Raw genomic sequence first — 20,668 nt, forward strand, 5'->3', positions numbered from 1 at the left:
TATGTGTATGGCTGTGACTTCTGGATGATGTAAGTTTTTTACACTATGAAATCTGAGCCTGAGTAAATCATTCATTAAAACCACTGAACATGAGGTGGCCATGTTGCTCAACTGCTGAGGGGATGCAGGTAGGTGATATGACAAGCTAAGCTATGCAGTTGTTTTTGTACAGGGGGTCTAATTCAGACCTCAAATCACTAACATAACAATTGTCCCCCAATCAATTACTTAAACTAGCTTGGCTTTAAAGGGGCAATCAGCAGTTGCTACATGATTTTTTTTTTAAACGTATAAATGAATAATATGTACCCATTGATTCTTGACAAATATAACTTATAAATGCCTCATGAGCTTAGTTCAACTGTCATGCTCAATCAGAGCCCAAAATATAAGCTTGTTTTACTCCAATGTTTGTAAAAGTAAATGTAAACAAATACTGTACAGCCTAAAAATATGGTTAAAACTATAATTTTGATATCATGGATGGTCAGTCCTTACAGCCACAGCTGTCTATTAATTTGAGAGTGATAGATTTCTCCAGCCCCAACCCTCTGTTTTTTACCGAAATGGAGGCGGAGAAAACACTTAGTTATTGTTTCTACTGCTGATTGCAGCTTTAGCCACCAAAAACCATTCCACTGCTAAACTAGTTGTCAGTGTCACTCATTTCTTAAGTGTTTGGGATTCACAAGTTCTGCAGCACTCTTCAGTGGTGAAACTATGACACTATGTGGTCAATGTTTGCAGTACAGCTGACTAGTATAACAGCAGGAGCACATCAAGACACTATTCATACTGGAGGAAACCTTGATTAGATTCTGCTATACTTTAAAATTATATCATATTGCAGTATGCACACAACCAGTGCCGTTTCTAGGCATAAGTAACTTAGGGCCCCCAACCCTAAGGAAGTCAGACAGGGTCTCAACCAATGATTTATATAAACACTAACTGACTGACAGGGGGCACTGTTTTGAAGCCACAGTCCCACCATTGTAAAAACAATTTAGGAAGCTATAGAAAAGCATTTATTAAGGCCTACATTTATTTTTGACACATTTATTCTCTTAGACACCTTAATGCACGTGTCAAACTCATTCCACGGAGGGCCGAGTGTCTGCAGGTTCTCGCTCCTCCCTTGTACTTGATTAATTAAGGTCACTAATTAGTAAAGAACTCCCCTCACCTGGTTCTTAATTGAAAGGAAAAAACAAAAACAAAGCAGTCCATGGAATGTTATGTTACCTAAACTTACAAATGAAAAGATATAAAAATGTATACAAGTATAATTGTTTTAATTTACTAATATTACCATCTCTACTACAAAGAAAATACATGTACAGTAATTACATGAAACAATTCAATGAAATACTGTAGAATTCCATTGATTCCTGTGTGGAGGACTGCTTTTCTGAGTGCCAGTATGGCACACCGGTGGCTTCAAAGCCTCTCATTGGCCAATACATAGCATCAGCAATCCATGGTTAAAATACACCATTGGTCTCACCTTACAGTTAGGACAGTAGAATACACAATGTGCAATTAAAAAATTTGGTAGTGCATCAGCAGTGTCCTCGTTATTTCAAATCAAATGTATTTATATAGCCCTTCGTACATCAGCTGATATCTCAAAGTGCTGTACAGAAACCCAGCCTAAAACCCCAAACAGCAAGCAATGCAGGTGTAGAAGCACGGTGGCTAGGAAAAACTCCCTAGAAAGGCCAAAACCTAGGAAGAAACCTAGAGAGGAACCAGGCTATTGTGGGGTGGCCAGTCCTCTTCTGGCTGTGCCGGGTGGAGATTATAACAGAACATGGCCAAGATGTTCAAATGTTCATAAATGACCAGCATGGTCAAATAATAATAATCACAGGCAGAACAGTTGAAACTGGAGCAGCAGCACAGCCAGGTGGACTGGGGACTGCAAGGAGTCATCATGTCAGGTAGTCCTGATGCATGGTCCTAGGGATCAGGTACTCCGAGAGAGAAAGAAAGAGAGAATTAGAGAGAGCATACTTAAATTCACACAGGACACCTGATAGGACAGGAGAAGTATTCCAGATATAACAAACTGACCCTAGCCCCCCGACACATAAACTACTGCAGCATAAATACTGGAGGCTGAGACAGGAGGGGTCAGGAGACACTGTGGCCCCATCCGATGATACCCCCGGACAGGGCCAAACAGGAAGGATATAACCCCACCCACTTTGCCAAAGCACAGCCCCCACACCACTAGAGGGATATCTTCAACCACCAACTTACCATCCTGCGACAAGCCGGAGTATAGCCCACAAAGATCTCCGCCACGGCACAACCCAAGGGGGGGCGCCAACCCAGACAGGATGATCACATCAGTGACTCAACCCACTCAAGTGACGCACCCCTCCCAGGGACAGCATGAAAGAGCACCAGTAAGCCAGTGACTCGGCCCCTGTAATAGGGTTAGAGGCAGAGAATCCCAGTGGAGAGGAGAACCGGCCAGGCAGAGACAGCAAGGGCGGTTCGTTGCTCCAGAGCCTTTCCGTTCACCTTCACACTCTTGGGCCAGACTACACTCAATCATATGACCCACTGAAGAGATGAGTCTTGAGTAAAGACTTAAAGGTTGAGACCGAGTTTGCGTCTCTCACATGTGTAGGCAGACCATTCCATAAAAATGGAGCTCTAGAGGAGAAAGCCATGCCTCCAGCTATTTGCTTAGAAATTCTAGGGACAATTAGGAGGCCTGCGTCTTGTGACCGTAGCGTACGTGTAGGTATGTACCGCAGGACCAAATCAGAGAGATAGGTAGGAGCAAGCCCATGTAATGCTTTGTAGGTTAGCAGTAAAACCTTGAAACCAGCCCTTGCCTCGACAGGAAGCCAGTGTAGGAAGGCTAGCACTGGAGAAATATGATCACATTTTTTGGTTCTAGTCAGGATTCTAGCAGCCGTATTTAGCACTAACTGAAGTTTATTTAGTGCTTTATCCGGGTTATTTCAGTCACTGACAGACTCAATTGCCCCATTCTATTGACTGCTAGGTTAGTCTAGCCAGCTATCTTCATCCTGCGGTAATCATGGCCGAATTACAGACTGGGCACGTGCCCAGGGGCCCTGACATCCAGGGGACCCCCCTTTGTTTTTGTTATTTACTCAATATATGAACATGGCATGTGTAGAATTGAAGGAAATTCATTTTCAAGAGCAAATGAACGCACCAAATCTATTTCCATGTTACTCCTTATGAAAAACAAGATTCAGTCTTGAGGGTGTGGTTCGGTGGCAGTTACCGATGTTTGTCCCCCACGAGACACCATAGGAACAAAGCCAGTATCACTTCCTTAAAAGTCCGAATGAATCTAAGAACTCAAAATCTGTAATTAGTTGACGTTTTTGCTGAGGTTTTAGTCATGCAATTTTACTGGAAAATGTTCACCATCCCATTGCAAAATGTGTACAGTCGTGGCCAAAAGTTGAGAAGGACAAATATTAATTTCCACAAAGTTTGCTGCTTGTGTCTTTAGATATTTTTGTCAGAGGTTACTATGGAATACTGAAGTATAATTACAAGCATTTAAGTGCCAAAGGCTTTTGACAATTACATGAAGTTGATTTGCAGTGTTCACCCTTCTTTTTCAAGACCTCTGCAATCCACCCTGGCATGCTGTCAATTAACTTCTGGGCCACATCCTGACTGATGGCAGCCCATTCTTGCATAATCAATGCTTGGAGTTGGTCAGAATTAGTTTTTTTTGTCTGGCCACCCACCTCTTGAGGAATGTCCACAAGTTCTCAATGGGATTAAAGTCGTGAGTATCCTGGCCATGGACCCAAAATATCGATGTTTTGTTCCCCGAGCTACTTAGTTATCACTTTTGCCTTATGGCAAGGTGCTCCATCATGCTGGAAAATGTATTGTTAGTCACCAAACTGTTCCTGGATGGTTGGGAGAAGTTGCTCTCAGAGGATGTGTTGGTACCATTCTTTATTCATGGCTGTGTTCTTAGGATAAATTGTGAGCCCACTCTCTTGGCTGAGAAGCAACCCCACACATGAACGGTCCCAGGTTGCTTTACTGTTGGCATGACACAGGACTGATGGTAGTGCTCACCTTGTCTTCTCCGGACAAGCTTTTTTCCGGATGCCCCAAACAATCGGAAAGGGGATTCAGAGAAAATGACTTTACCCCAGGGCCTCAGCAGTCCAATCCCTGTACCTTTTGCAGAATATCAGTCTGTCCCTGATGTTTTCAGGAGAGAAGTGGCTTCTTTGACTCCCTTCTTGACACCAGGCCATCCTCCAAGTCTTCACCTCACTGTGCATGCAGATGCACTCACACCTGCCTGCTGTCATTCCTGAGCAAGCTCTGTACTGGTGGTGCACCGATCCCGCAGCTGAATGAACTTTAGGAGACGGTCCTGGCGCTTGCTGGACTTTCTTGGGCGCCCTGAAGCCTTCTTCACAACAATGGAACCGCTCTCCTTTAAGTTCTTGATGATCCGATAAATGGTTGACTTAGGTGCAATCTTAATGGCAGCAATATCCTTGCCTGTGAAGCACTTTTTGTGCAAAGCAATGATGACGGCACGCGTTTCCTTGCAGGAAACCATGGTTGACAGAGGAAGAACAATGATTCCAAGCACCACCCTCCTTTTGAAGGTTCCAGTCTGTTATTCAAACCCAATCAGCATGACAGAGTGATCTCCAGCCTTGTCCTCGTCAACACTCACACCTGTGTTAACGAGAGTCACTGACATGTCAGCTGGTCCTTTTGTGGCAGGGCTGAAATGCAGTGGAAATGTTTTTGGGGGATTCAGTTCATTTGCATGGCATAGAGGGACTTTGCAATTAATTGCAATTCATCTGATCACTCTTCATAACATTCTGGAGTATATTCAAATTGCCATTATACAAACTGACAGCAGACTGAAAATTAATATTTGTGTCATTCTTAAAACATTTGGCCACGACTGTAGAACTGCAGGGAATTATCTTTAAAACTGCCAAGTTCTCACCACCCCACAGCAAAATTAGTTGAATCGCATGAAATGCATTTAAAGACACAGTAAAGTCAATGAACAAGGAATTTAATTTCAAGTGTCTTTATTGAATCACTAACCATCATTAGACACCAAAAAAGTAACCCCATCTGAAATATTATGTTCTTCCCACTTAACTCAAATCTGAAAGAAATCATCTACCATAAGATCAGTAGAAATGATACAGTATTTACATTGTCCATGTACTCTTGACACATTACCGTGATGTGGCAAGTTAGTGTTTGAGCAAAGTGCGAGAAAAGGAGGATTGGACCGTTTTTCTGACTGGGACCCAGTGACCAAAGGGGTTCCTGCTCGCTGTGTAGTTCTCCACTCTGTGTGCTACCTTTGATGTGGTGGAAGCAACCATGGCTGTGGGCTTGGCCACTGAATTCTGTGTGAACAAATGAAAGAGAAACACAGAATCGAATAGAATTTAAGTGTGACGCCCAAATAATTCAAGGAAAATTCTAGGCATGGTCAAATACATGTTTTCTGCTAAACTAAATACTTGCAATCACTTACATGAATACTGAATGAGATCATCTTTTTCTTGGGAGACATATTAGGGCTTGGTGCATCCTCAGGCTCTATGTCACTCTTCTGCTGCAACGAGAAAACAGTTGAGTAAAAATCAGATCAGCTGATTTCAGGTCTCCCCAATCAACACAAATACATTCTCCTAGATGAGCAATAGCTCACTTGTCTATAGTTTCAACAAACTGCAGTTCCCATGCACCCTTGCTTCATTGATGTCAAAGCTAGGCATCTGTTCATTATGTGATTTTTACAAGGGTAGCTTTAAGAACAAACAAAACACTATAGAAAGAAAAATCCTTTGAGTGGCATGATGGTGCAGTTTTCCAAACACCATTCAGAACACCACTTGTGTATTACCAACTTATCTTTGGCATACGGACGGAGGGAGTTGGCCATCTGTTTAAAGTTCTCTTGTCAGGAATAGTCACAATAACGCAGTCCAAACGCCTGCGCTTCTTCAGAGAGTAGGAGGGAGACTCTGCTAAATAACAATGTTCCCATTTCAACTGTAAGTAAACACACATATTCAGAGTTCTAAAAATGTATTTCTATCAATGTGGAGTATTGTCAGTATGTTTTAATTGTATCTATCCATCTGTGTGAGAAAACAGCATAGGTGAGGAATTGGGACATTACAAACTGAATTGGTAAACCATGAAGTCAGTGAGATAATTTAAGTGTACCATTGCTGGACAAAACAATCCATTCCTGCTACTGGACTTGCATTGGCATTGTGAGCATGATAAGATTAATCAGATAACCTTTTCACGCAAACGCAATGACATCACCCAAGTCACATGACTGCCCTCTTATTCTCCTAATCCGAGGGGCCGTGGAGAGAAGACAACTCATGAGATCTACAAAAACAGGAATAAATACAAACAGAGCAAGTGTGTTCTCTGACAGGTGCAAGGTTAACAGACAAGCAGTTTCACAGAAGACAGAATCAGAAGTCCTGAAGTTCAGACTACATGGTAGGGAAAGATATCCAGACTGTGTTTTAAAATGGCCTAGGTGGTGCGGTTATGACGTCAACAACTGAACTTTGAGCAATTTCAATTGCTAGGCTTCTTCTGTGTGTGTCATGTTCATAGACGGTATTTTCAACATGATCAAATCTCCCTGAACACCCACCTGTGATAGACTCTTTTGAGGGAGTGGCTCTGGTCTCACCCATTCCTCTGGTTCTGGTGTGGCTAGTCCGGTTTTCAGTTGCTGCTCCTCCAGGATGGGCGTCACACTCTCAGGAGGGTCCAGTTGCTCCATCCCCAGTGCCTGGGTGGCATTCGTAGTCCTGAGTTCCTCCTTTTCTGAGGAAAGAAAACAGGACATATTTACATAAACACAAAGAGGTCTACTGCTGATTATAAGTCTATTAAGTTCTAGCAAAAATTAAAATTAATATATATATATATATATATTACACACTGCTCAAAAAAATAAAGGGAACACTTAAACAACACAATGTAACTCGAAGTCAATTACACTTCTGTGAAATCAAACTGTCCACTTAGGAAGCAACACTGATTGACAATACCTTCCACATGCTGTTGTGTAAATGGAATAGACAACAGGTGGAAATTATTTAGCAAGACACCCCCAATAAAGGAGTGGTTCTACAGGTGGGGACCACAGACCAGTTCTCAGTTTCTATGCTTCCTGGCTGATGTTTTGGTCACTTTTGAATGCTGGCGGTGCTTTCACTCTAGTGGTAGCATGAGACGGAGTCTACAACCCACACAACTGGCTCAGGTAGTGCAGCTCATCCAGGATGGCACATCAATGCGAGATGTGGCAAGAAGGTTTGCTGTGTCTGTCAGCGTAGTGTCCAGAGCATGGAGGCGCTACCAGGAGACAGGCCAGCACATCAGGAGACGTGGAGGAGGCCGTAGGAGGGCAACAACCCAGCAGGCAGGACCGCTACCTCCGCCTTTGTGCAAGGAGGAGCACTGCCAGAGCCCTGCAAAATGACCTCCAGCAGGCCACAAATGTGCATGTGTCTGCTCAAATGGTCAGAAACAGACTCCATGGGGGTGGTATGAGGGCCCGACGTCCACAGGTGGGGGTTGTGCTTACAGCCCAACACTGTGCAGGACGTTTGGCATTTGCCAGAGAACACAAAGATTGGTAAATTCGCCACTGGCGCCCTGTGCTTTTCACAGATGAAAGCAGGTTCACACTGAGCACATGTGACAGACGTGACAGTCTGGAGACGCCGTGGAGAACGTTCTGCTGCCTGCAACATCCTCCAGCATGACCGGTTTGGTGGTGGGTCAGTCATGGTGTGGGGTGGCATTTCTTTGGGGGGCCGCACAGCCCTCCATGTGCTCGCCAGAGGTAGCCTGACTGCCATTAGGTACCGAGATGAGATCCTCAGACCCCTTGGGAGACCATATGCTGGTGTGGGTGGCCCTGGGTTCCTCCTAATGCAAGACAATGCTAGACCTCATGTGGCTGGAGTGTGTCAGCAGTTCCTGCAAGAGGAAGGCATTGATGCTATGGACTGGCCCGCCCGTTCCCCAGACCTGAATCCAATTGAGCACATCTGGGACATCATGTCTCGCTCCATCCACCAACACCACGTTGCACCACAGACTGTCCAGGAGTTGGCGGATGCTTTAGTCCAGGTCTGGGAGGAGATCCCTCAGGAGACCATCCGCCACCTCATCAGGAGCATGCCCAGGCGTTGTAGGGAGGTCATACAGGCACGTGGAGGCCACACACACTACTGAGCCTCATTTTGACTTGTTTTAAGGACATTACATCAAAGTTGGATCAGCCTGTAGTTTGGTTTTCCACTTTAATTTTGAGTGTGATTCCAAATCCAGACCTCCACGTGTTGATAAATGTAATTTCCATTGATAATTTTTATGTGATTTCATTGTCAGCACATTCAACTATGTAAAGAAAAAAGTATTTAATAAGAATATTTCATTCATTCAGATCTAGGATGTGTTATTTTAGTGTTCCCTTTATTTTTTTGAGCCGTGTATAAACATAAGCCTTACTCTCTATACGGAGGCTGACAAATGAGCGTCCTGAAGATGTGGAGCGGCTCGTGTAGGTCTTGTGGCTTCTGTTGGGTGATCCAGAAAACCTGCACTTGTACCTGCCCACAAACCCCCTATGAACCCTGCTCCAGCTGGCTGACCTGGAGCGGGAACTGTGGCGGTTTGGCCTGTCTGGGGAAGAGGAAGGGCTGTAGGAGCGCGAGTGGGCCCTGTAACAGCGTGATGGTGAGCGGTGGCGCCTATGTCCATGTGCCTGTTGATGTTGACGGCAGCAGCGTGAGCTGGTGGAGGCTCTGTGGCAGCGCGGGTGTGACCGGGACCTGGGACGGGTCCGAGGGCTGCTGTTGGATGAGTGGGATGATCTGGAGGACGAAGAACTGGTGGAGGACCTGTGACGTCCCCTACGAACATTATTTCGCTTAAGTTGTCGTCTAGAGCCAGAGGACTGGCTACTGGTATGACTACTTCTAGATGGGTAACGAGAACGGGAAGAGCTGGATTGGGCATCCTGATCAAAGATCAAACTTAGCCCTTCACTCAGAGGGGCCTGGGCCATTTGAACATGTGAATCCTTCCCGTCGGTCTTCTTGGTGTGCATCTATAATAAAAACATAAAATAAAAGCAAATGACTATCAAATTCATGTTATTGGAAGGAGTTAGCCTATTAAACAAGTGTGTACAATAGTTAGATATCTAACGTTAATTACCATAAACATGCGTATTGTGAAACTTCTCATCAATGTTTTTAAATAGGGTTCGCCTGAAATTGCATAACAATGATTTAATACCTACGACCAAATTGAATAACTATACTGACAACTGTTGGGAGTAGGATTAGTTAGAACAACTGTAGAAAATTCCATATTGGAAGAACTAACGTTAGCTATAGATACTGTAACTTACAACTGTAGCTGTTGTCTTCCTAGTAGTTAACTATACGTTGTTGTAAACTTCATATTATGTCCATTTCTGAATGTGGTTGGACAGGATATAACGTTTTATCAAATAATTACCTGTATGGTCTTTACAGTATTTCATAGTCTAATTATAGTTTACCCGCATGCGACTTACCGTAATGCGAATTTACGTTGAATTCAGTCGACTCGGCGCTAGGAATCCGATTCTGCTAGTAAATTAGATTATGTAATGAAATTCAATCAATTTCGAGATAACATTTAAATGTTTCAATGCAACTTTCGTAGAGAAACCTAGCAAATGGTTACATATAGAATTAAATGTAGATGAAAACGTCGAGTTTTAAACTAGCTAGCTAAGTATCAAAGGCTGAAATAAATCTGTCTGTTGCTTGACCAAACAACTAGCCACACAAAATCTCTACGTCATCGAGTGTCGCTGTGGAAAATTCCACCCAGTTTAAAAAGTTCCGCTTGTTCACGAGGGTCAGTTTGCTACAGGCACTGCGCATAGTCTACGCTCTTTCCACAGGACGGCGAAGTGAGCTGAACAGGTGATTTTGTAAACCTTCAATACACTGGAGTTGCAGTAAAACATTATTTTGGCTATGTTTACTGGCAAGCAAACCATATGGCAGTATAGATCAGTAGACTGTATAAAACATATGGAGCGTACTAAACACAACGAGAAAATAATGTATCGCGAGAAAACAGCATATATGTACCATTTTGATGTATTTATTTTTATTCGACCTTTATTTAGCCTCAGCATAAGCAGGGCAGCAGGTAGCCTAGAGGTTAGAAAGGTTGCTAGATCAAATCCCCGAGATGACAAGTTAAAAATCTGAACAAGGAAGTTAGCCTAGGAACAGTGGGTTGTCTTTGTAAATAAGAATTTGTTCTTAACGGACTTGCCTAGTTAAATACAAATTTTGTGTTTACATACTAGTCGGAACTGGGACATTCGGAAATGTCCGACTTGCTAAATGTCAGGTTGTAGATATACACGTGTCGCGTTAAACCAGTTAACAAGTCGGACATTTGAGTACTGTAGTTCCGAATAAGACTCAAACGCAGTTTTCCTTTATTCTTTTGTAATGGAAATTCTAGAGCTGGTGCCATCAAGCTTCGGATATGTCATATTTACATAATTTTATAGCTGGATCATGTTGAGTTCTCAGTAATAAAGTTGGAGCTGCCAGAAAGAAATACGATGTGACGGTAAGTAAATAATGTAACTGTCAAATGGAGCGAAAATTGAATAACTGCACTGCAATGCCATACACGTATTGTAATGAGTTTACGAAATGTCGGTTTATTAAACCAACTTTACACAGGCTACTGTTTGGCCATAGCCCACGCCAAATAAATGAAAGATAACCCACAAACCAATCGTGACCTTCTCTTGTGAAGCCCAGACGTAAGAGAGAGAACAAAGGCTAAACCTGGTCTTAACTTCCAATGCTCCAACCCCCCTCCACGCCACTCTGCCAAGCGCCAGGATGCCTGGCATCAGAACATTCCAGGCATTCCCGTGATTGGCAGATAGCAGGTTGATTGGCATGTCGGACCCCGCGAACACTGGGTACTGGTAAGTACAACACAACCACCTACTAGCCAAACACAGAACACACAACTGTCTGTGCGGGTCGCTACACAACCCCACCACAAAGTCCCTCGTCCCCGGAGGGAACAAACTAGGTCTCTGAAGCGACCCAGAGGTCTCCTTTACCTGCGTGGCCGTGATGGTCGCAGAGTGCCCCTCTGGGAACCAGGGGATGAAGGCAGGGATATGGGGGACAAGGAAGCGGGAACGGGTATTACAGTCCGTGGCTCTGGGGAACCACGCGTTGACACAGGGGGAGTGGGCTGTCTGGAGCCTTGTCTGCGGCACCTGTGGGTGGGTGCCTGGAGAATGTCATCCCCAGAGAGGGGAATTGTGGGGGTTCCTGGGGTTTGGGGAGAAGATTCCCCTCTGTATGGGGCTAACCTGTCCTGGTGCAGTGTCACCTTTCTCCCTCTGGGAGGAAGCTGCACCCGGTAAACAACCTCCCCTACCCTCTCCAGGACACTGCAGGCTCCCACCCAGTGACTGTCCAAATTGTGGCATCTGCCTTTTTTCCTTGGGGGGCTGTAGACCCAGACCAGCTCCCCAGCCACAAAGTGCCTTTCCCGGGTGTGCACGTCATAGTTCCTCTTCTGCCTCACCTGCATTCACCAGCTGCTCTCTGGCGAAGGTGTGGGCTGTCTCCGGGCGGTCCTGGAGTCTCCGGGCATACTCCGGCCCCGGGGGAACATGAGGTATATCCAGGGGCCGACCAAACGCCATCTCCGTAGGGGAGCGGATCTCTCTCCCCAGCATGAGGAGGGCAGGCGTGCAGGAGGTGGAGTCTTGGACAGCGGAGCGGCATGCCATGAGGACCATAGGCAGGTGCTTGTCCCAGTCACGCTGGTGTTTGGACGAGACGACGGCCAGCTGCTGTCCAAGCGTTTTGTTGAAGCGCTCCACAAGGCCATCACTTTGAGGATGGAGAGGAGTAGTGCGGGTCTTGTGCATACCCAGCCTCTCACACATGGTGGCGAACACACGGGACTCAAAGTTTCTGCCTTGGTCGCTGTGGATGGACTCTGCAGCTCCAAACCTGCTGAACATCCCCGCTGTCAGGGCATCGACGATGGTCTCTGCCTCCTGGTCAGGCAGAGCATAGGCCTCGGGCCATTTTGTGAAATAGTCCATGGCCGTGAGCACCCAGCGGTTTCCACTGTCTGTGGTGGGGAACGGACCAACTACATCCACTCCCACCCTCTCCATGGGAGCCCCCACTGGGAACTGTTGGAGCTGAGCATGAGAGCGGCCTGGGGGGCCCTCCACATCCCTCTTGTGCTGCCCCCAGTAAAAGTCCTGACAGTGGCGGCGGAGTGTTTTTGTGACCCCAAAGTGTCCAGTCCCCACCCCCCCATGAGTACTCTGGAGCACAGCCTCCCGCAATGCTTTTGGGACCACCACCTGCCACCTCTCCTCTCCCGTAGCTGACTCCTTCCACGCCCGCTGTAGCACGCCATCAGCCAGCCGCAGTCTCTCAAACTTTGACCACAACCCTTTGGTCGCGAGTGAGAGCGCTGTCATCTCTTCCCATGGTGGCCTCACCTGCGCCTCTACCCACTGTAGCACTGGCTGTAGGTCTGTGTCCCGTCCCTGCTGCTGCCCCCATTCAGCCACGTCGACAGTCTGCAGCTCACAGCAGACAGGCCCGCTCGCCCGACACACTGTGGCACAGACCCCCTCCGCACACAGCTCTCTCTCCCGTCCCTCTCTCCGCTCACAGTGGCGGCAGCCGTCTGCAGTACAGGGCCGACGGGACATGGCGTCGGCGTTGGAGTGGAGTGCCCCTGCCCTGTGCACCACTGCGAAGTCATACGGCTGAAGCTTCTCCAACCAGCGTGCCACCTGCCCCTCTGGCTCTCTGATTGACATGAGCCACTGGAGAGCAGAGGGGTCAGTCCTTACAGTAAAGGGCAGGCCACCCAGGTAGTACTTGAAGTGTTTGACGGAAGCCACAACAGCCAAGAGCTCCCGCCGGGTGACAAGGTAGCGGCGCTCATGTTTGTCAAATGTTTTGCTTAAGTACGCCACCACACTCTCCCCCTCTGGCCCCACCTGGGCCAGCACCCCACCCATGCCCACATTGCCCGAGTCTGTGTCCAGGATAAAGGGCAAGGTGAAGTCAGGGGGGACGAGCACGGGGGCCTCAATCAGTGCACGTTTCAGGGTGTTGAACGCCTCCTCACACGCCACTGTCCAAGTGAAAGCCTTGTCCTTCGGCAGCAGGCAGTTCAGGGGAGCAGCGACGCTTGAGAAGCCCCGTACAAACCTCCTGTAGTACGAGGCCAGGCCCAGGAAGCTCTTCAGCTGACGCTGTTCGGTGGGGGTGGGCCAGTCTCTTACAGCCCCCACCTTGTCCTCCATGGTGCTGATCCCCTCCTTCCCCACTCGGTGACCCAAGAAGGACACCTCTCTCCTCATGAAGTGGCACTTCTCGGGGTGGAGCTTCAGACCAGCGGCAGCCACCCTCTCCAGCACACGCCGTAGCGTCCCCAGGGCTGACTGGAAGGAGCTGCCATGGGCCAGGATGTCGTCGAGGTGTACCAGACACTGCTGTCGGGGGATGCTGTCCATCAAATGCTCAAAAGTAGCTGGGGCGTTGCACAGGACCTTGAACTGCCAGTGTCCTCTGATAGTGGAGAATGCAGTTTTCCTCGGTCCGCCCACCAGAATCCGCGCGAAACACGGTCGACGAAGGACTCATGCCGGCTTCAGCCGCCATCACTCTAACGTCCTCCCTCAAGCGGCCACTGGGATCCGACGACCTGGCGATCTCCTCATCCAGATCCTCCGACATCCATGCACACGCACCTCCTTGGCCATAATCGTCCCCTACCTCCACCTTCACTTTCCCTCGAAGTATTTTCAACCCCCGTTCACACCTACGGTAGCTAGGCAGAGGATTGAGTTTACGAATTGATGGTTTATTAAACCAACTTTACACAGGCTACTGTTTGGCCATAGCCCACGCCAAATAAATGAAAGATAACCCACAAGCCAATCGTGACCTTCTCTTGTGAAGCCCAGACATAAGAGAGAGCCCAAAGGCTAAACCTGGTCTTAACTTCCAATGCTCCATCCCCCTGCCCAACCCCCCTCCACGCCACTCCGCCAACCGCCAGGATGCCCGGCATCAGAACATTCCAGGCATTCCCGTGATTGGCAGATAGCAGGTTGATTTGCATGTCGGACCCCGCGAACACTGGGTACTGGTAAGTACAACATAATCACCTACTAGCCTAACACATAACACACAGCTTTCTGTGCGGGTCGCTACAGTATATTTTAGCCCTGTAAACCACCTGGAACATAGCCCAATGATCTGAGGCTCCCGAGTGGTACAGTGGTCTAGGGCACTCTCTCGGCGCTAGAGGTGTCACTACAGACCCTGGTTGGATTCTAGGGTGTATCACAACTGGCCGTTATTGGGAGTCCTATAGGGCAGCGCACAATTTGCCCAGCGTTGTTAGCCTAACCCTGCCAAACCCTATCATTGTAAATAAGAATTTGTTCTGAACGGACTTGCCTAGTTAAATACATAAAATAAAATAAACAATCCTGCTCTAATTGGGAGCTTCATGCAATATCAGTCAGTCACTTCTTGCCAGACATGAGTAGACTTGAATGGGGCAAGAAAAACGCATAAGTGAACTTGCTAGTGCAGTATAAATACAGGAGATGGGATAGTTAGGACTTGCAGCGGGATCTGCATCACAAATAGAATTGACTTCTACATTTACATTACATTTAAGTCATTTAGCAGACGCTCTTATCCAGAGCGACTTACAAATTGGTGCGTTCACGTTATGACATCCAGTGGAACAGCCACTTTACAATAGTGCATCTAAATCTTTTAAGGGGGGTGAGAAGGATTACTTTATCCTATCCTAGGTATTCCTTAAAGAGGTGGGGTTTCAGGTGTCTCCGGAAGGTGGTGATTGACTCCGCTGTCCTGGCGTCGTGAGGGAGTTTGTTCCACCATTGGGGGGCCAGAGCAGCGAACAGTTTTGACTGGGCTGAGCGGGAACTGTACTTCCTCAGTGGAAGGGAGGCGAGCAGGCCAGAGGTGGATGAACGCAGTGCCCTTGTTTGGGTGTAGGGCCTGATCAGAGCCTGGAGGTACTGAGGTGCCGTTCCCCTCACAGCTCCGTAGGCAAGCACCATGGTCTTGTAGCGGATGCGAGCTTCAACTGGAAGCCAGTGGAGGGAGCGGAGGAGCGGGGTGACGTGAGAGAACTTGGGAAGGTTGAACACCAGACGGGCTGCGGCGTTCTGGATGAGTTGTAGGGGTTTAATGGCACAGGCAGGGAGCCCAGCCAACAGCGAGTTGCAGTAATCCAGACGGGAGATGACAAGTGCCTGGATTAGGACCTGCGCCGCTTCCTGTGTGAGGCAGGGTCGTACTCTGCGGATGTTGTGGAGCATGAACCTACAGGAACGGGCCACCGCCTTGATGTTAGTTGAGAACGACAGGGTGTTGTCCAGGATCACGCCAAGGTTCTTAGCGCTTTGGGAGGAGGACACAATGGAGTTGTCAACCGTGATGGCGAGATCATGGAACGGGCAGTCCTTCCCCGGGAGGAAGAGCAGCTCCGTCTTGCCGAGGTTCAGCTTGAGGTGGTGATCCGTCATCCACACTGATATGTCTGCCAAACATGCAGAGATGCGACTCGCCACCTGGTCATCAGAAGGGGGAAAGGAGAAGATTAATTGTGTGTCGTCTGCATAGCAATGATAGGAGAGACCATGTGAGGTTATGACAGAGCCAAGTGACTTGGTGTATAGCGAGAATAGGAGAGGGCCTAGAACAGAGCCCTGGGGGACGCCAGTGGTGAGAGCGCGTGGTGAGGAGACAGATTCTCGCCACGCCACCTGGTAGGAGCGACCTGTCAGGTAGGACGCAATCCAAGCGTGGGCCGCGCCGGAGATGCCCAACTCGGAGAGGGTGGAGAGGAGGATCTGATGGTTCACAGTATCGAAGGCAGCCGATAGGTCTAGAAGGATGAGAGCAGAGGAGAGAGAGTTAGCTTTAGCAGTGTGGAGCGCCTCCGTGATACAGAGAAGAGCAGTCTCAGTTGAATGACTAGTCTTGAAACCTGACTGATTTTGATCAAGAAGGTCATTCTGAGAGAGATAGCGGGAGAGCTGGCCAAGGACGGCACGTTCAAGAGTTTTGGAGAGAAAAGAAAGAAGGGATACTGGTCTGTAGTTGTTGACATCGGAGGGATCGAGTGTAGGTTTTTTCAGAAGGGGTGCAACTCTCGCTCTCTTGAAGACGGAAGGGACGTAGCCAGCGGTCAGGGATGAGTTGATGAGCGAGGTGAGGTAAGGGAGAAGGTCTCCGGAAATGGTCTGGAGAAGAGAGGAGGGGATAGGGTCAAGCGGGCAGGTTGTTGGGCGGCCGGCCGTCACAAGACGCGAGATTTCATCTGGAGAGAGAGGGAGAAAGAGGTCAGAGCACAGGGTAGGGCAGTGTGAGCAGAACCAGCTGTGTCGTTTGACTTAGCAAACGAGGATCGGATGTCGTCGACCTTCTTTTCAAAATGGTTGACGAAATCATCTGCAGAGAGGGAGGAGGGGGAGGGGAGGAGGATTCAGGAGGGAGGAGAAGGTGGCAAAGAGCTTCCTAGGGTTAGAGGCAGATGCTTGGAATTTAGAGTGGTAGAAAGTGGCTTTAGCAGCAGAGACCGAAGAGGAAAATGTAGAGGGGAGGGAGTGAAAGGATGCCAGGTCCGCAGGGAGGCGAGTTTTCCTCCATTTCCGCTCGGCTGCCCGGAGCCCTGTTCTGTGAGCTCGCAAGGAGTCGTCGAGCCACGGAGCGGGAGGGGAGGACCGAGCCGGCCTGGAGGATAGGGGACATAGAGAGTCAAAGGATGCAGAAAGGGAGGAGAGGAGGGTTGAGGAGGCAGAATCAGGAGATAGGTTGGAGAAGGTTTGAGCAGAGGGAAGAGATGATAGGATGGAAGAGGAGAGAGTAGCGGGGGAGAGAGAGCGAAGGTTGGGACGGCGCGATACCATCCGAGTAGGGGCAGTGTGGGAAGTGTTGGATGAGAGCGAGAGGGAAAAGGATACAAGGTAGTGGTCGGAGACTTGGAGGGGAGTTGCAATGAGGTTAGTGGAAGAACAGCATCTAGTAAATTTGAGGTCGAGCGTATTGCCTGCCTTGTGAGTAGGGGGGGAAGGTGAGAGGGTGAGGTCAAAAGAGGAGAGGAGTGGAAAGAAGGAGGCAGAGAGGAATGAGTCAAAGGTAGACGTGGGGAGGTTAAAGTCGCCCAGAACTGTGAGAGGTGAGCCGTCCTCAGGAAAGGAGCTTATCAAGGCATCAAGCTCATTGATGAACTCTCCGAGGGAACCTGGAGGGCGATAAATGATAAGGATGTTAAGCTTGAAAGGGCTGGTAACTGTGACAGCATGGAATTCAAAGGAGGCGATAGACAGATGGGTAAGGGGAGAAAGAGAGAATGACCACTTGGGAGAGATGAGGATCCCGGTGCCACCACCCCGCTGACCAGAAGCTCTCGGGGTGTGCGAGAACACGTGGGCGGACGAAGAGAGAGCAGTAGGAGTAGCGGTGTTGTCTGTGGTGATCCATGTTTCCGTCAGTGCCAAGAAGTCGAGGGACTGGAGGGAGGCATAGGCTGAGATGAACTCTGCCTTGTTGGCCGCAGATCGGCAGTTCCAGAGGCTACTGGAGACCTGGAACTCCACGTGGGTCGTGCGCGCTGGGACCACCAGATTAGGGTGGCCGCGGCCATGCGGTGTGGAGCGTTTGTATGGTCTGTGCAGAGAGGAGAGAACAGGGATAGACAGACACATAGTTGACAGGCTACAGAAGAGGCTACGCTAATGCAAAGGAGATTGGAATGACAAGTGGACTACACGTCTCCAATGTTCAGAAAGTTAAGCTTACGTAGCAAGAATCTTATTGACTAAAATGATTAAAATGATACAGTACTGCTGAAGTAGGCTAGCTGGCAGTGGCTGCGTTGTTGACTTTGTAGGCTAGCTGGCAGTGGCTGCGTTGTTGACACTACACTAATCAAGTCGTTCCGTTGAGTGTGATAGTTTCTACAGTGCTGCTATTCGGGGGCTAGCTGGCTAGCTAGCAGTGTTGATTACGTTACGTTGCGTTAAAAGAACGACAATAGCTGGCTAGCTAACCTAGAAAATCGCTCTAGACTACACAATTATCTTTGATACAAAGACGGCTATGTAGCTAGCTATGTAGCTAGCTACGATCAAACAAATCAAACCGTTGTACTGTAATGAAATGAAATGAAAATGTGATACTACCTGTGGAGCGAAGCGGAATGCGACCGGGTTGTTGAGTGAGGAAGTTCTATTCGGTAGACGTTGGCTAGCTATTTTAGCACTTGGCAACGCAGATGCTCGTTGACACGCGTGAGCAGTGTGGGTGCAATAATTGAATAATATAGATATCTACATTTATTTTGCAATGATCGCGCACGCGATGCCAACAGTGTATAGTCAGGGTATAACGCTTCGAACACACCGACAGCATAATTGCATTTTGGTACACCAGAAGGACATTAATTTCCAATGAAACACTGCGTTTGCCTTGCAGCATTGCGTTGCAGAGGCAGTCCGTTCGGTGTGGTGCATACATCAAACATGCGTAGACGGCTTGACAGAAATGGTAGCAGAATGTGGAATGTGGAACTTCTGTTGCATACATATCCAGATGATGCTTCATACTATTTTGCACAATTACGCTGTCGGTGTGTTAGAAGCGTAATGATGATTATGCAGTTGTGGTACACAGATACTATACTATCCCTAATTTCTGGCACAAGGAGCTCAGAGAAATATGGTACTTATCACTGTCTTTTTGTATCTCCTCCTGGGCAGTATCCTACCATGTACAGTGACAAGGAGCAGGTGTTCAACTGCATCCAGAGGGCCAACCAGAACACACTAGAGGTGTAACCTCAGTGACTTGTGTTCCAGATCATTGCAGCTCTTGTCTATCCAGTACATATCCACATTAACCAACATTACCAGGTTACATCACTTATACTGTCACACACATTGGTTTCACATACACTTTCAGAAACCTGTCTCACATTTAGCTCTGTGAGGCAGTAGCATGCATCTCTACCTAGTTGAATATAATTATTTTGTCAACTCACACAGTGTACTTTTGACCTTATTCCTGTGTTAATACTGATAGATATTAACACTTCTAATGGAACGTTTATCACTACAGCGACATTTTCTGATAATAAGCAGGGGTGAAAGTAATGTAATTTCTTCCCAGTATGTATGCACGTGCTTAATCATCAAATTACATGTAGAATCCCTATTAATTCAATAGGATTTCTGTGGGCCTTGTCATAAAGATTTGGATTTGAACTTTTAAAATGTATTACCTTTTATTATGATGTATCACCCGGCTACCATCTAGAGGGCGGAGACAGTTCAGGTGCATCAAAGCTGGGATGGAGAGACTGAAAAACAACTTCTATTTCCAGGCCATCAGACGTGTTAAGTAGCCTCCGCCCAGTACCTTATCCTTTACTTAGATTTGTGTGAATTAGGTTGTTGTGGAATTATTAGATTACTTGTTAGATATTGCTGCTCTGTCGGAACTAGAAGCACAAGCATTTCGCTACACTCGCAATAACATCTGCTAACCATGTGTACTGTATGTGACCAATAACATTTTATTTGGTACCAGCTGGCTTCCACCTGGTACTCTACCCTGCACCTTAGGAACTGCTGCCCTATCTACATAGTCATTGAACACTGGTCACTTTAATAAAATGTACATACTGTTTTACCCACACCTTTTTCATTCATATAATGTCTATACACATAAGTAAGCAATGTGGGAGTACCATGCCATGTTCTCTGGATGATAATTGACAGCCCTGTCTGTTGCATTGATCTGTCTTCTTTACACACCCAACAGCACATATCAATAAGGGCCACATCTCACTGGCGTTGCAACAAAATGATTCAGCATCTTCTCAATTTGACAGTTTATTGACTATAGCTCTCTGTCCTACTTCCCTCACTCTGTTTCCCCTTTCGTCTGTTACCCAATCACTCATCCCTCCTCCACCTATGACTTCTGCAGCTGTGCTGGGAGCAATCTAGGTCACCAGCAGGTTCTCCTGTGCCTGGAGTTACTACACTGGAGATAAAGACAATTTTTTGCAATGAGATTGCACATCATGACACCAACACCTCCCTTTGTTTATTACTTTTGAGACTGTTTCTGAGTCACAGGGCATGAGTGAAAATGGTTGGACTCCCAAGGCCCTCCTACAGTTGATATGCTTTTTAGCAACTTAAGTATCAGCCATATCTGAATTCTATTGTTATTGTAAACAATGGTATACCATTATGGAAAGTACTACAGCTGTATTTTATGAAAATGTCATGCAAAAAGTTATGATTATCAGGCATTTGTTTTAACCTTCCATTCCTATGTATTGACCACATGTTAATAAAGATGAATGTAAACATTGTCAGAAACGTTACTTATATCATCATGCTATACATTCTGATGCTCTAGTCATATATATTTTTTTACAAAGGGTAGAAAAAGAA

General features: G+C 47.3%; 1 protein-coding gene and 1 long non-coding RNA gene across 8 annotated transcripts; one reads left to right on the top strand and one right to left on the bottom strand.

Annotated features, from left to right (window-relative positions):
- Positions 1–5,070: 5,070 nt before the first annotated feature.
- rsrp1 (arginine/serine-rich protein 1) lies at positions 5,071–9,936 on the bottom strand. Of its 7 annotated transcripts, XM_029675250.2 has the most exons (5): positions 9,647–9,928; positions 8,572–9,172; positions 6,698–6,873; positions 5,549–5,629; positions 5,071–5,417 (listed from the first exon to the last, which is right to left on the bottom strand). In XM_029675250.2, exons 2-5 carry the CDS (start codon positions 9,170–9,172, stop codon positions 5,259–5,261), a joined length of 1,017 nt encoding a protein of 338 aa, XP_029531110.2. In that variant the 5' UTR covers positions 9,647–9,928; the 3' UTR covers positions 5,071–5,258. The 7 variants fall into 7 exon arrangements, 1 of the variants encoding a protein (XP_029531110.2); XR_003864940.2 differs by lacking the exon at positions 5,071–5,417 and having other exon boundaries at positions 5,549–6,041; positions 6,325–6,873; positions 9,647–9,936; XR_003864939.2 differs by lacking the exon at positions 5,071–5,417 and having other exon boundaries at positions 5,549–6,044; positions 6,325–6,873; positions 9,647–9,936.
- Positions 9,937–16,744: 6,808 nt separating this feature from the next.
- Positions 16,745–20,598, top strand: LOC135574351 (uncharacterized). The gene is made up of 2 exons (XR_010465391.1): positions 16,745–19,114; positions 19,518–20,598. It is a non-coding gene; the product is annotated as an uncharacterized LOC135574351 (long non-coding RNA).
- Positions 20,599–20,668: the final 70 nt, after the last annotated feature.

Source organism: Oncorhynchus nerka, linkage group LG12, assembly GCF_034236695.1.
Source record: "Oncorhynchus nerka isolate Pitt River linkage group LG12, Oner_Uvic_2.0, whole genome shotgun sequence".
NCBI lineage: Eukaryota > Metazoa > Chordata > Actinopteri > Salmoniformes > Salmonidae > Oncorhynchus > Oncorhynchus nerka.

What these genes read in the sequence shown, in the direction of transcription:
- rsrp1 (XM_029675250.2), bottom strand. Translation starts at nt 9,172, where the DNA reads ATGCACACCAAGAAGACCGACGGGAAGGATTCACATGTTCAAATGGCC. An exon ending in CTCAAAAGAGTCTATCACAG is followed by an intron (nt 5,630 to 6,697) that starts GTGGGTGTTCAG and finishes TTCTCGTTGCAG; the next exon opens with CAGAAGAGTGACATAGAGCC. An exon ending in TGATCTCATTCAGTATTCAT is followed by an intron (nt 5,418 to 5,548) that starts GTAAGTGATTGC and finishes TTGTTCACACAG; the next exon opens with AATTCAGTGGCCAAGCCCAC.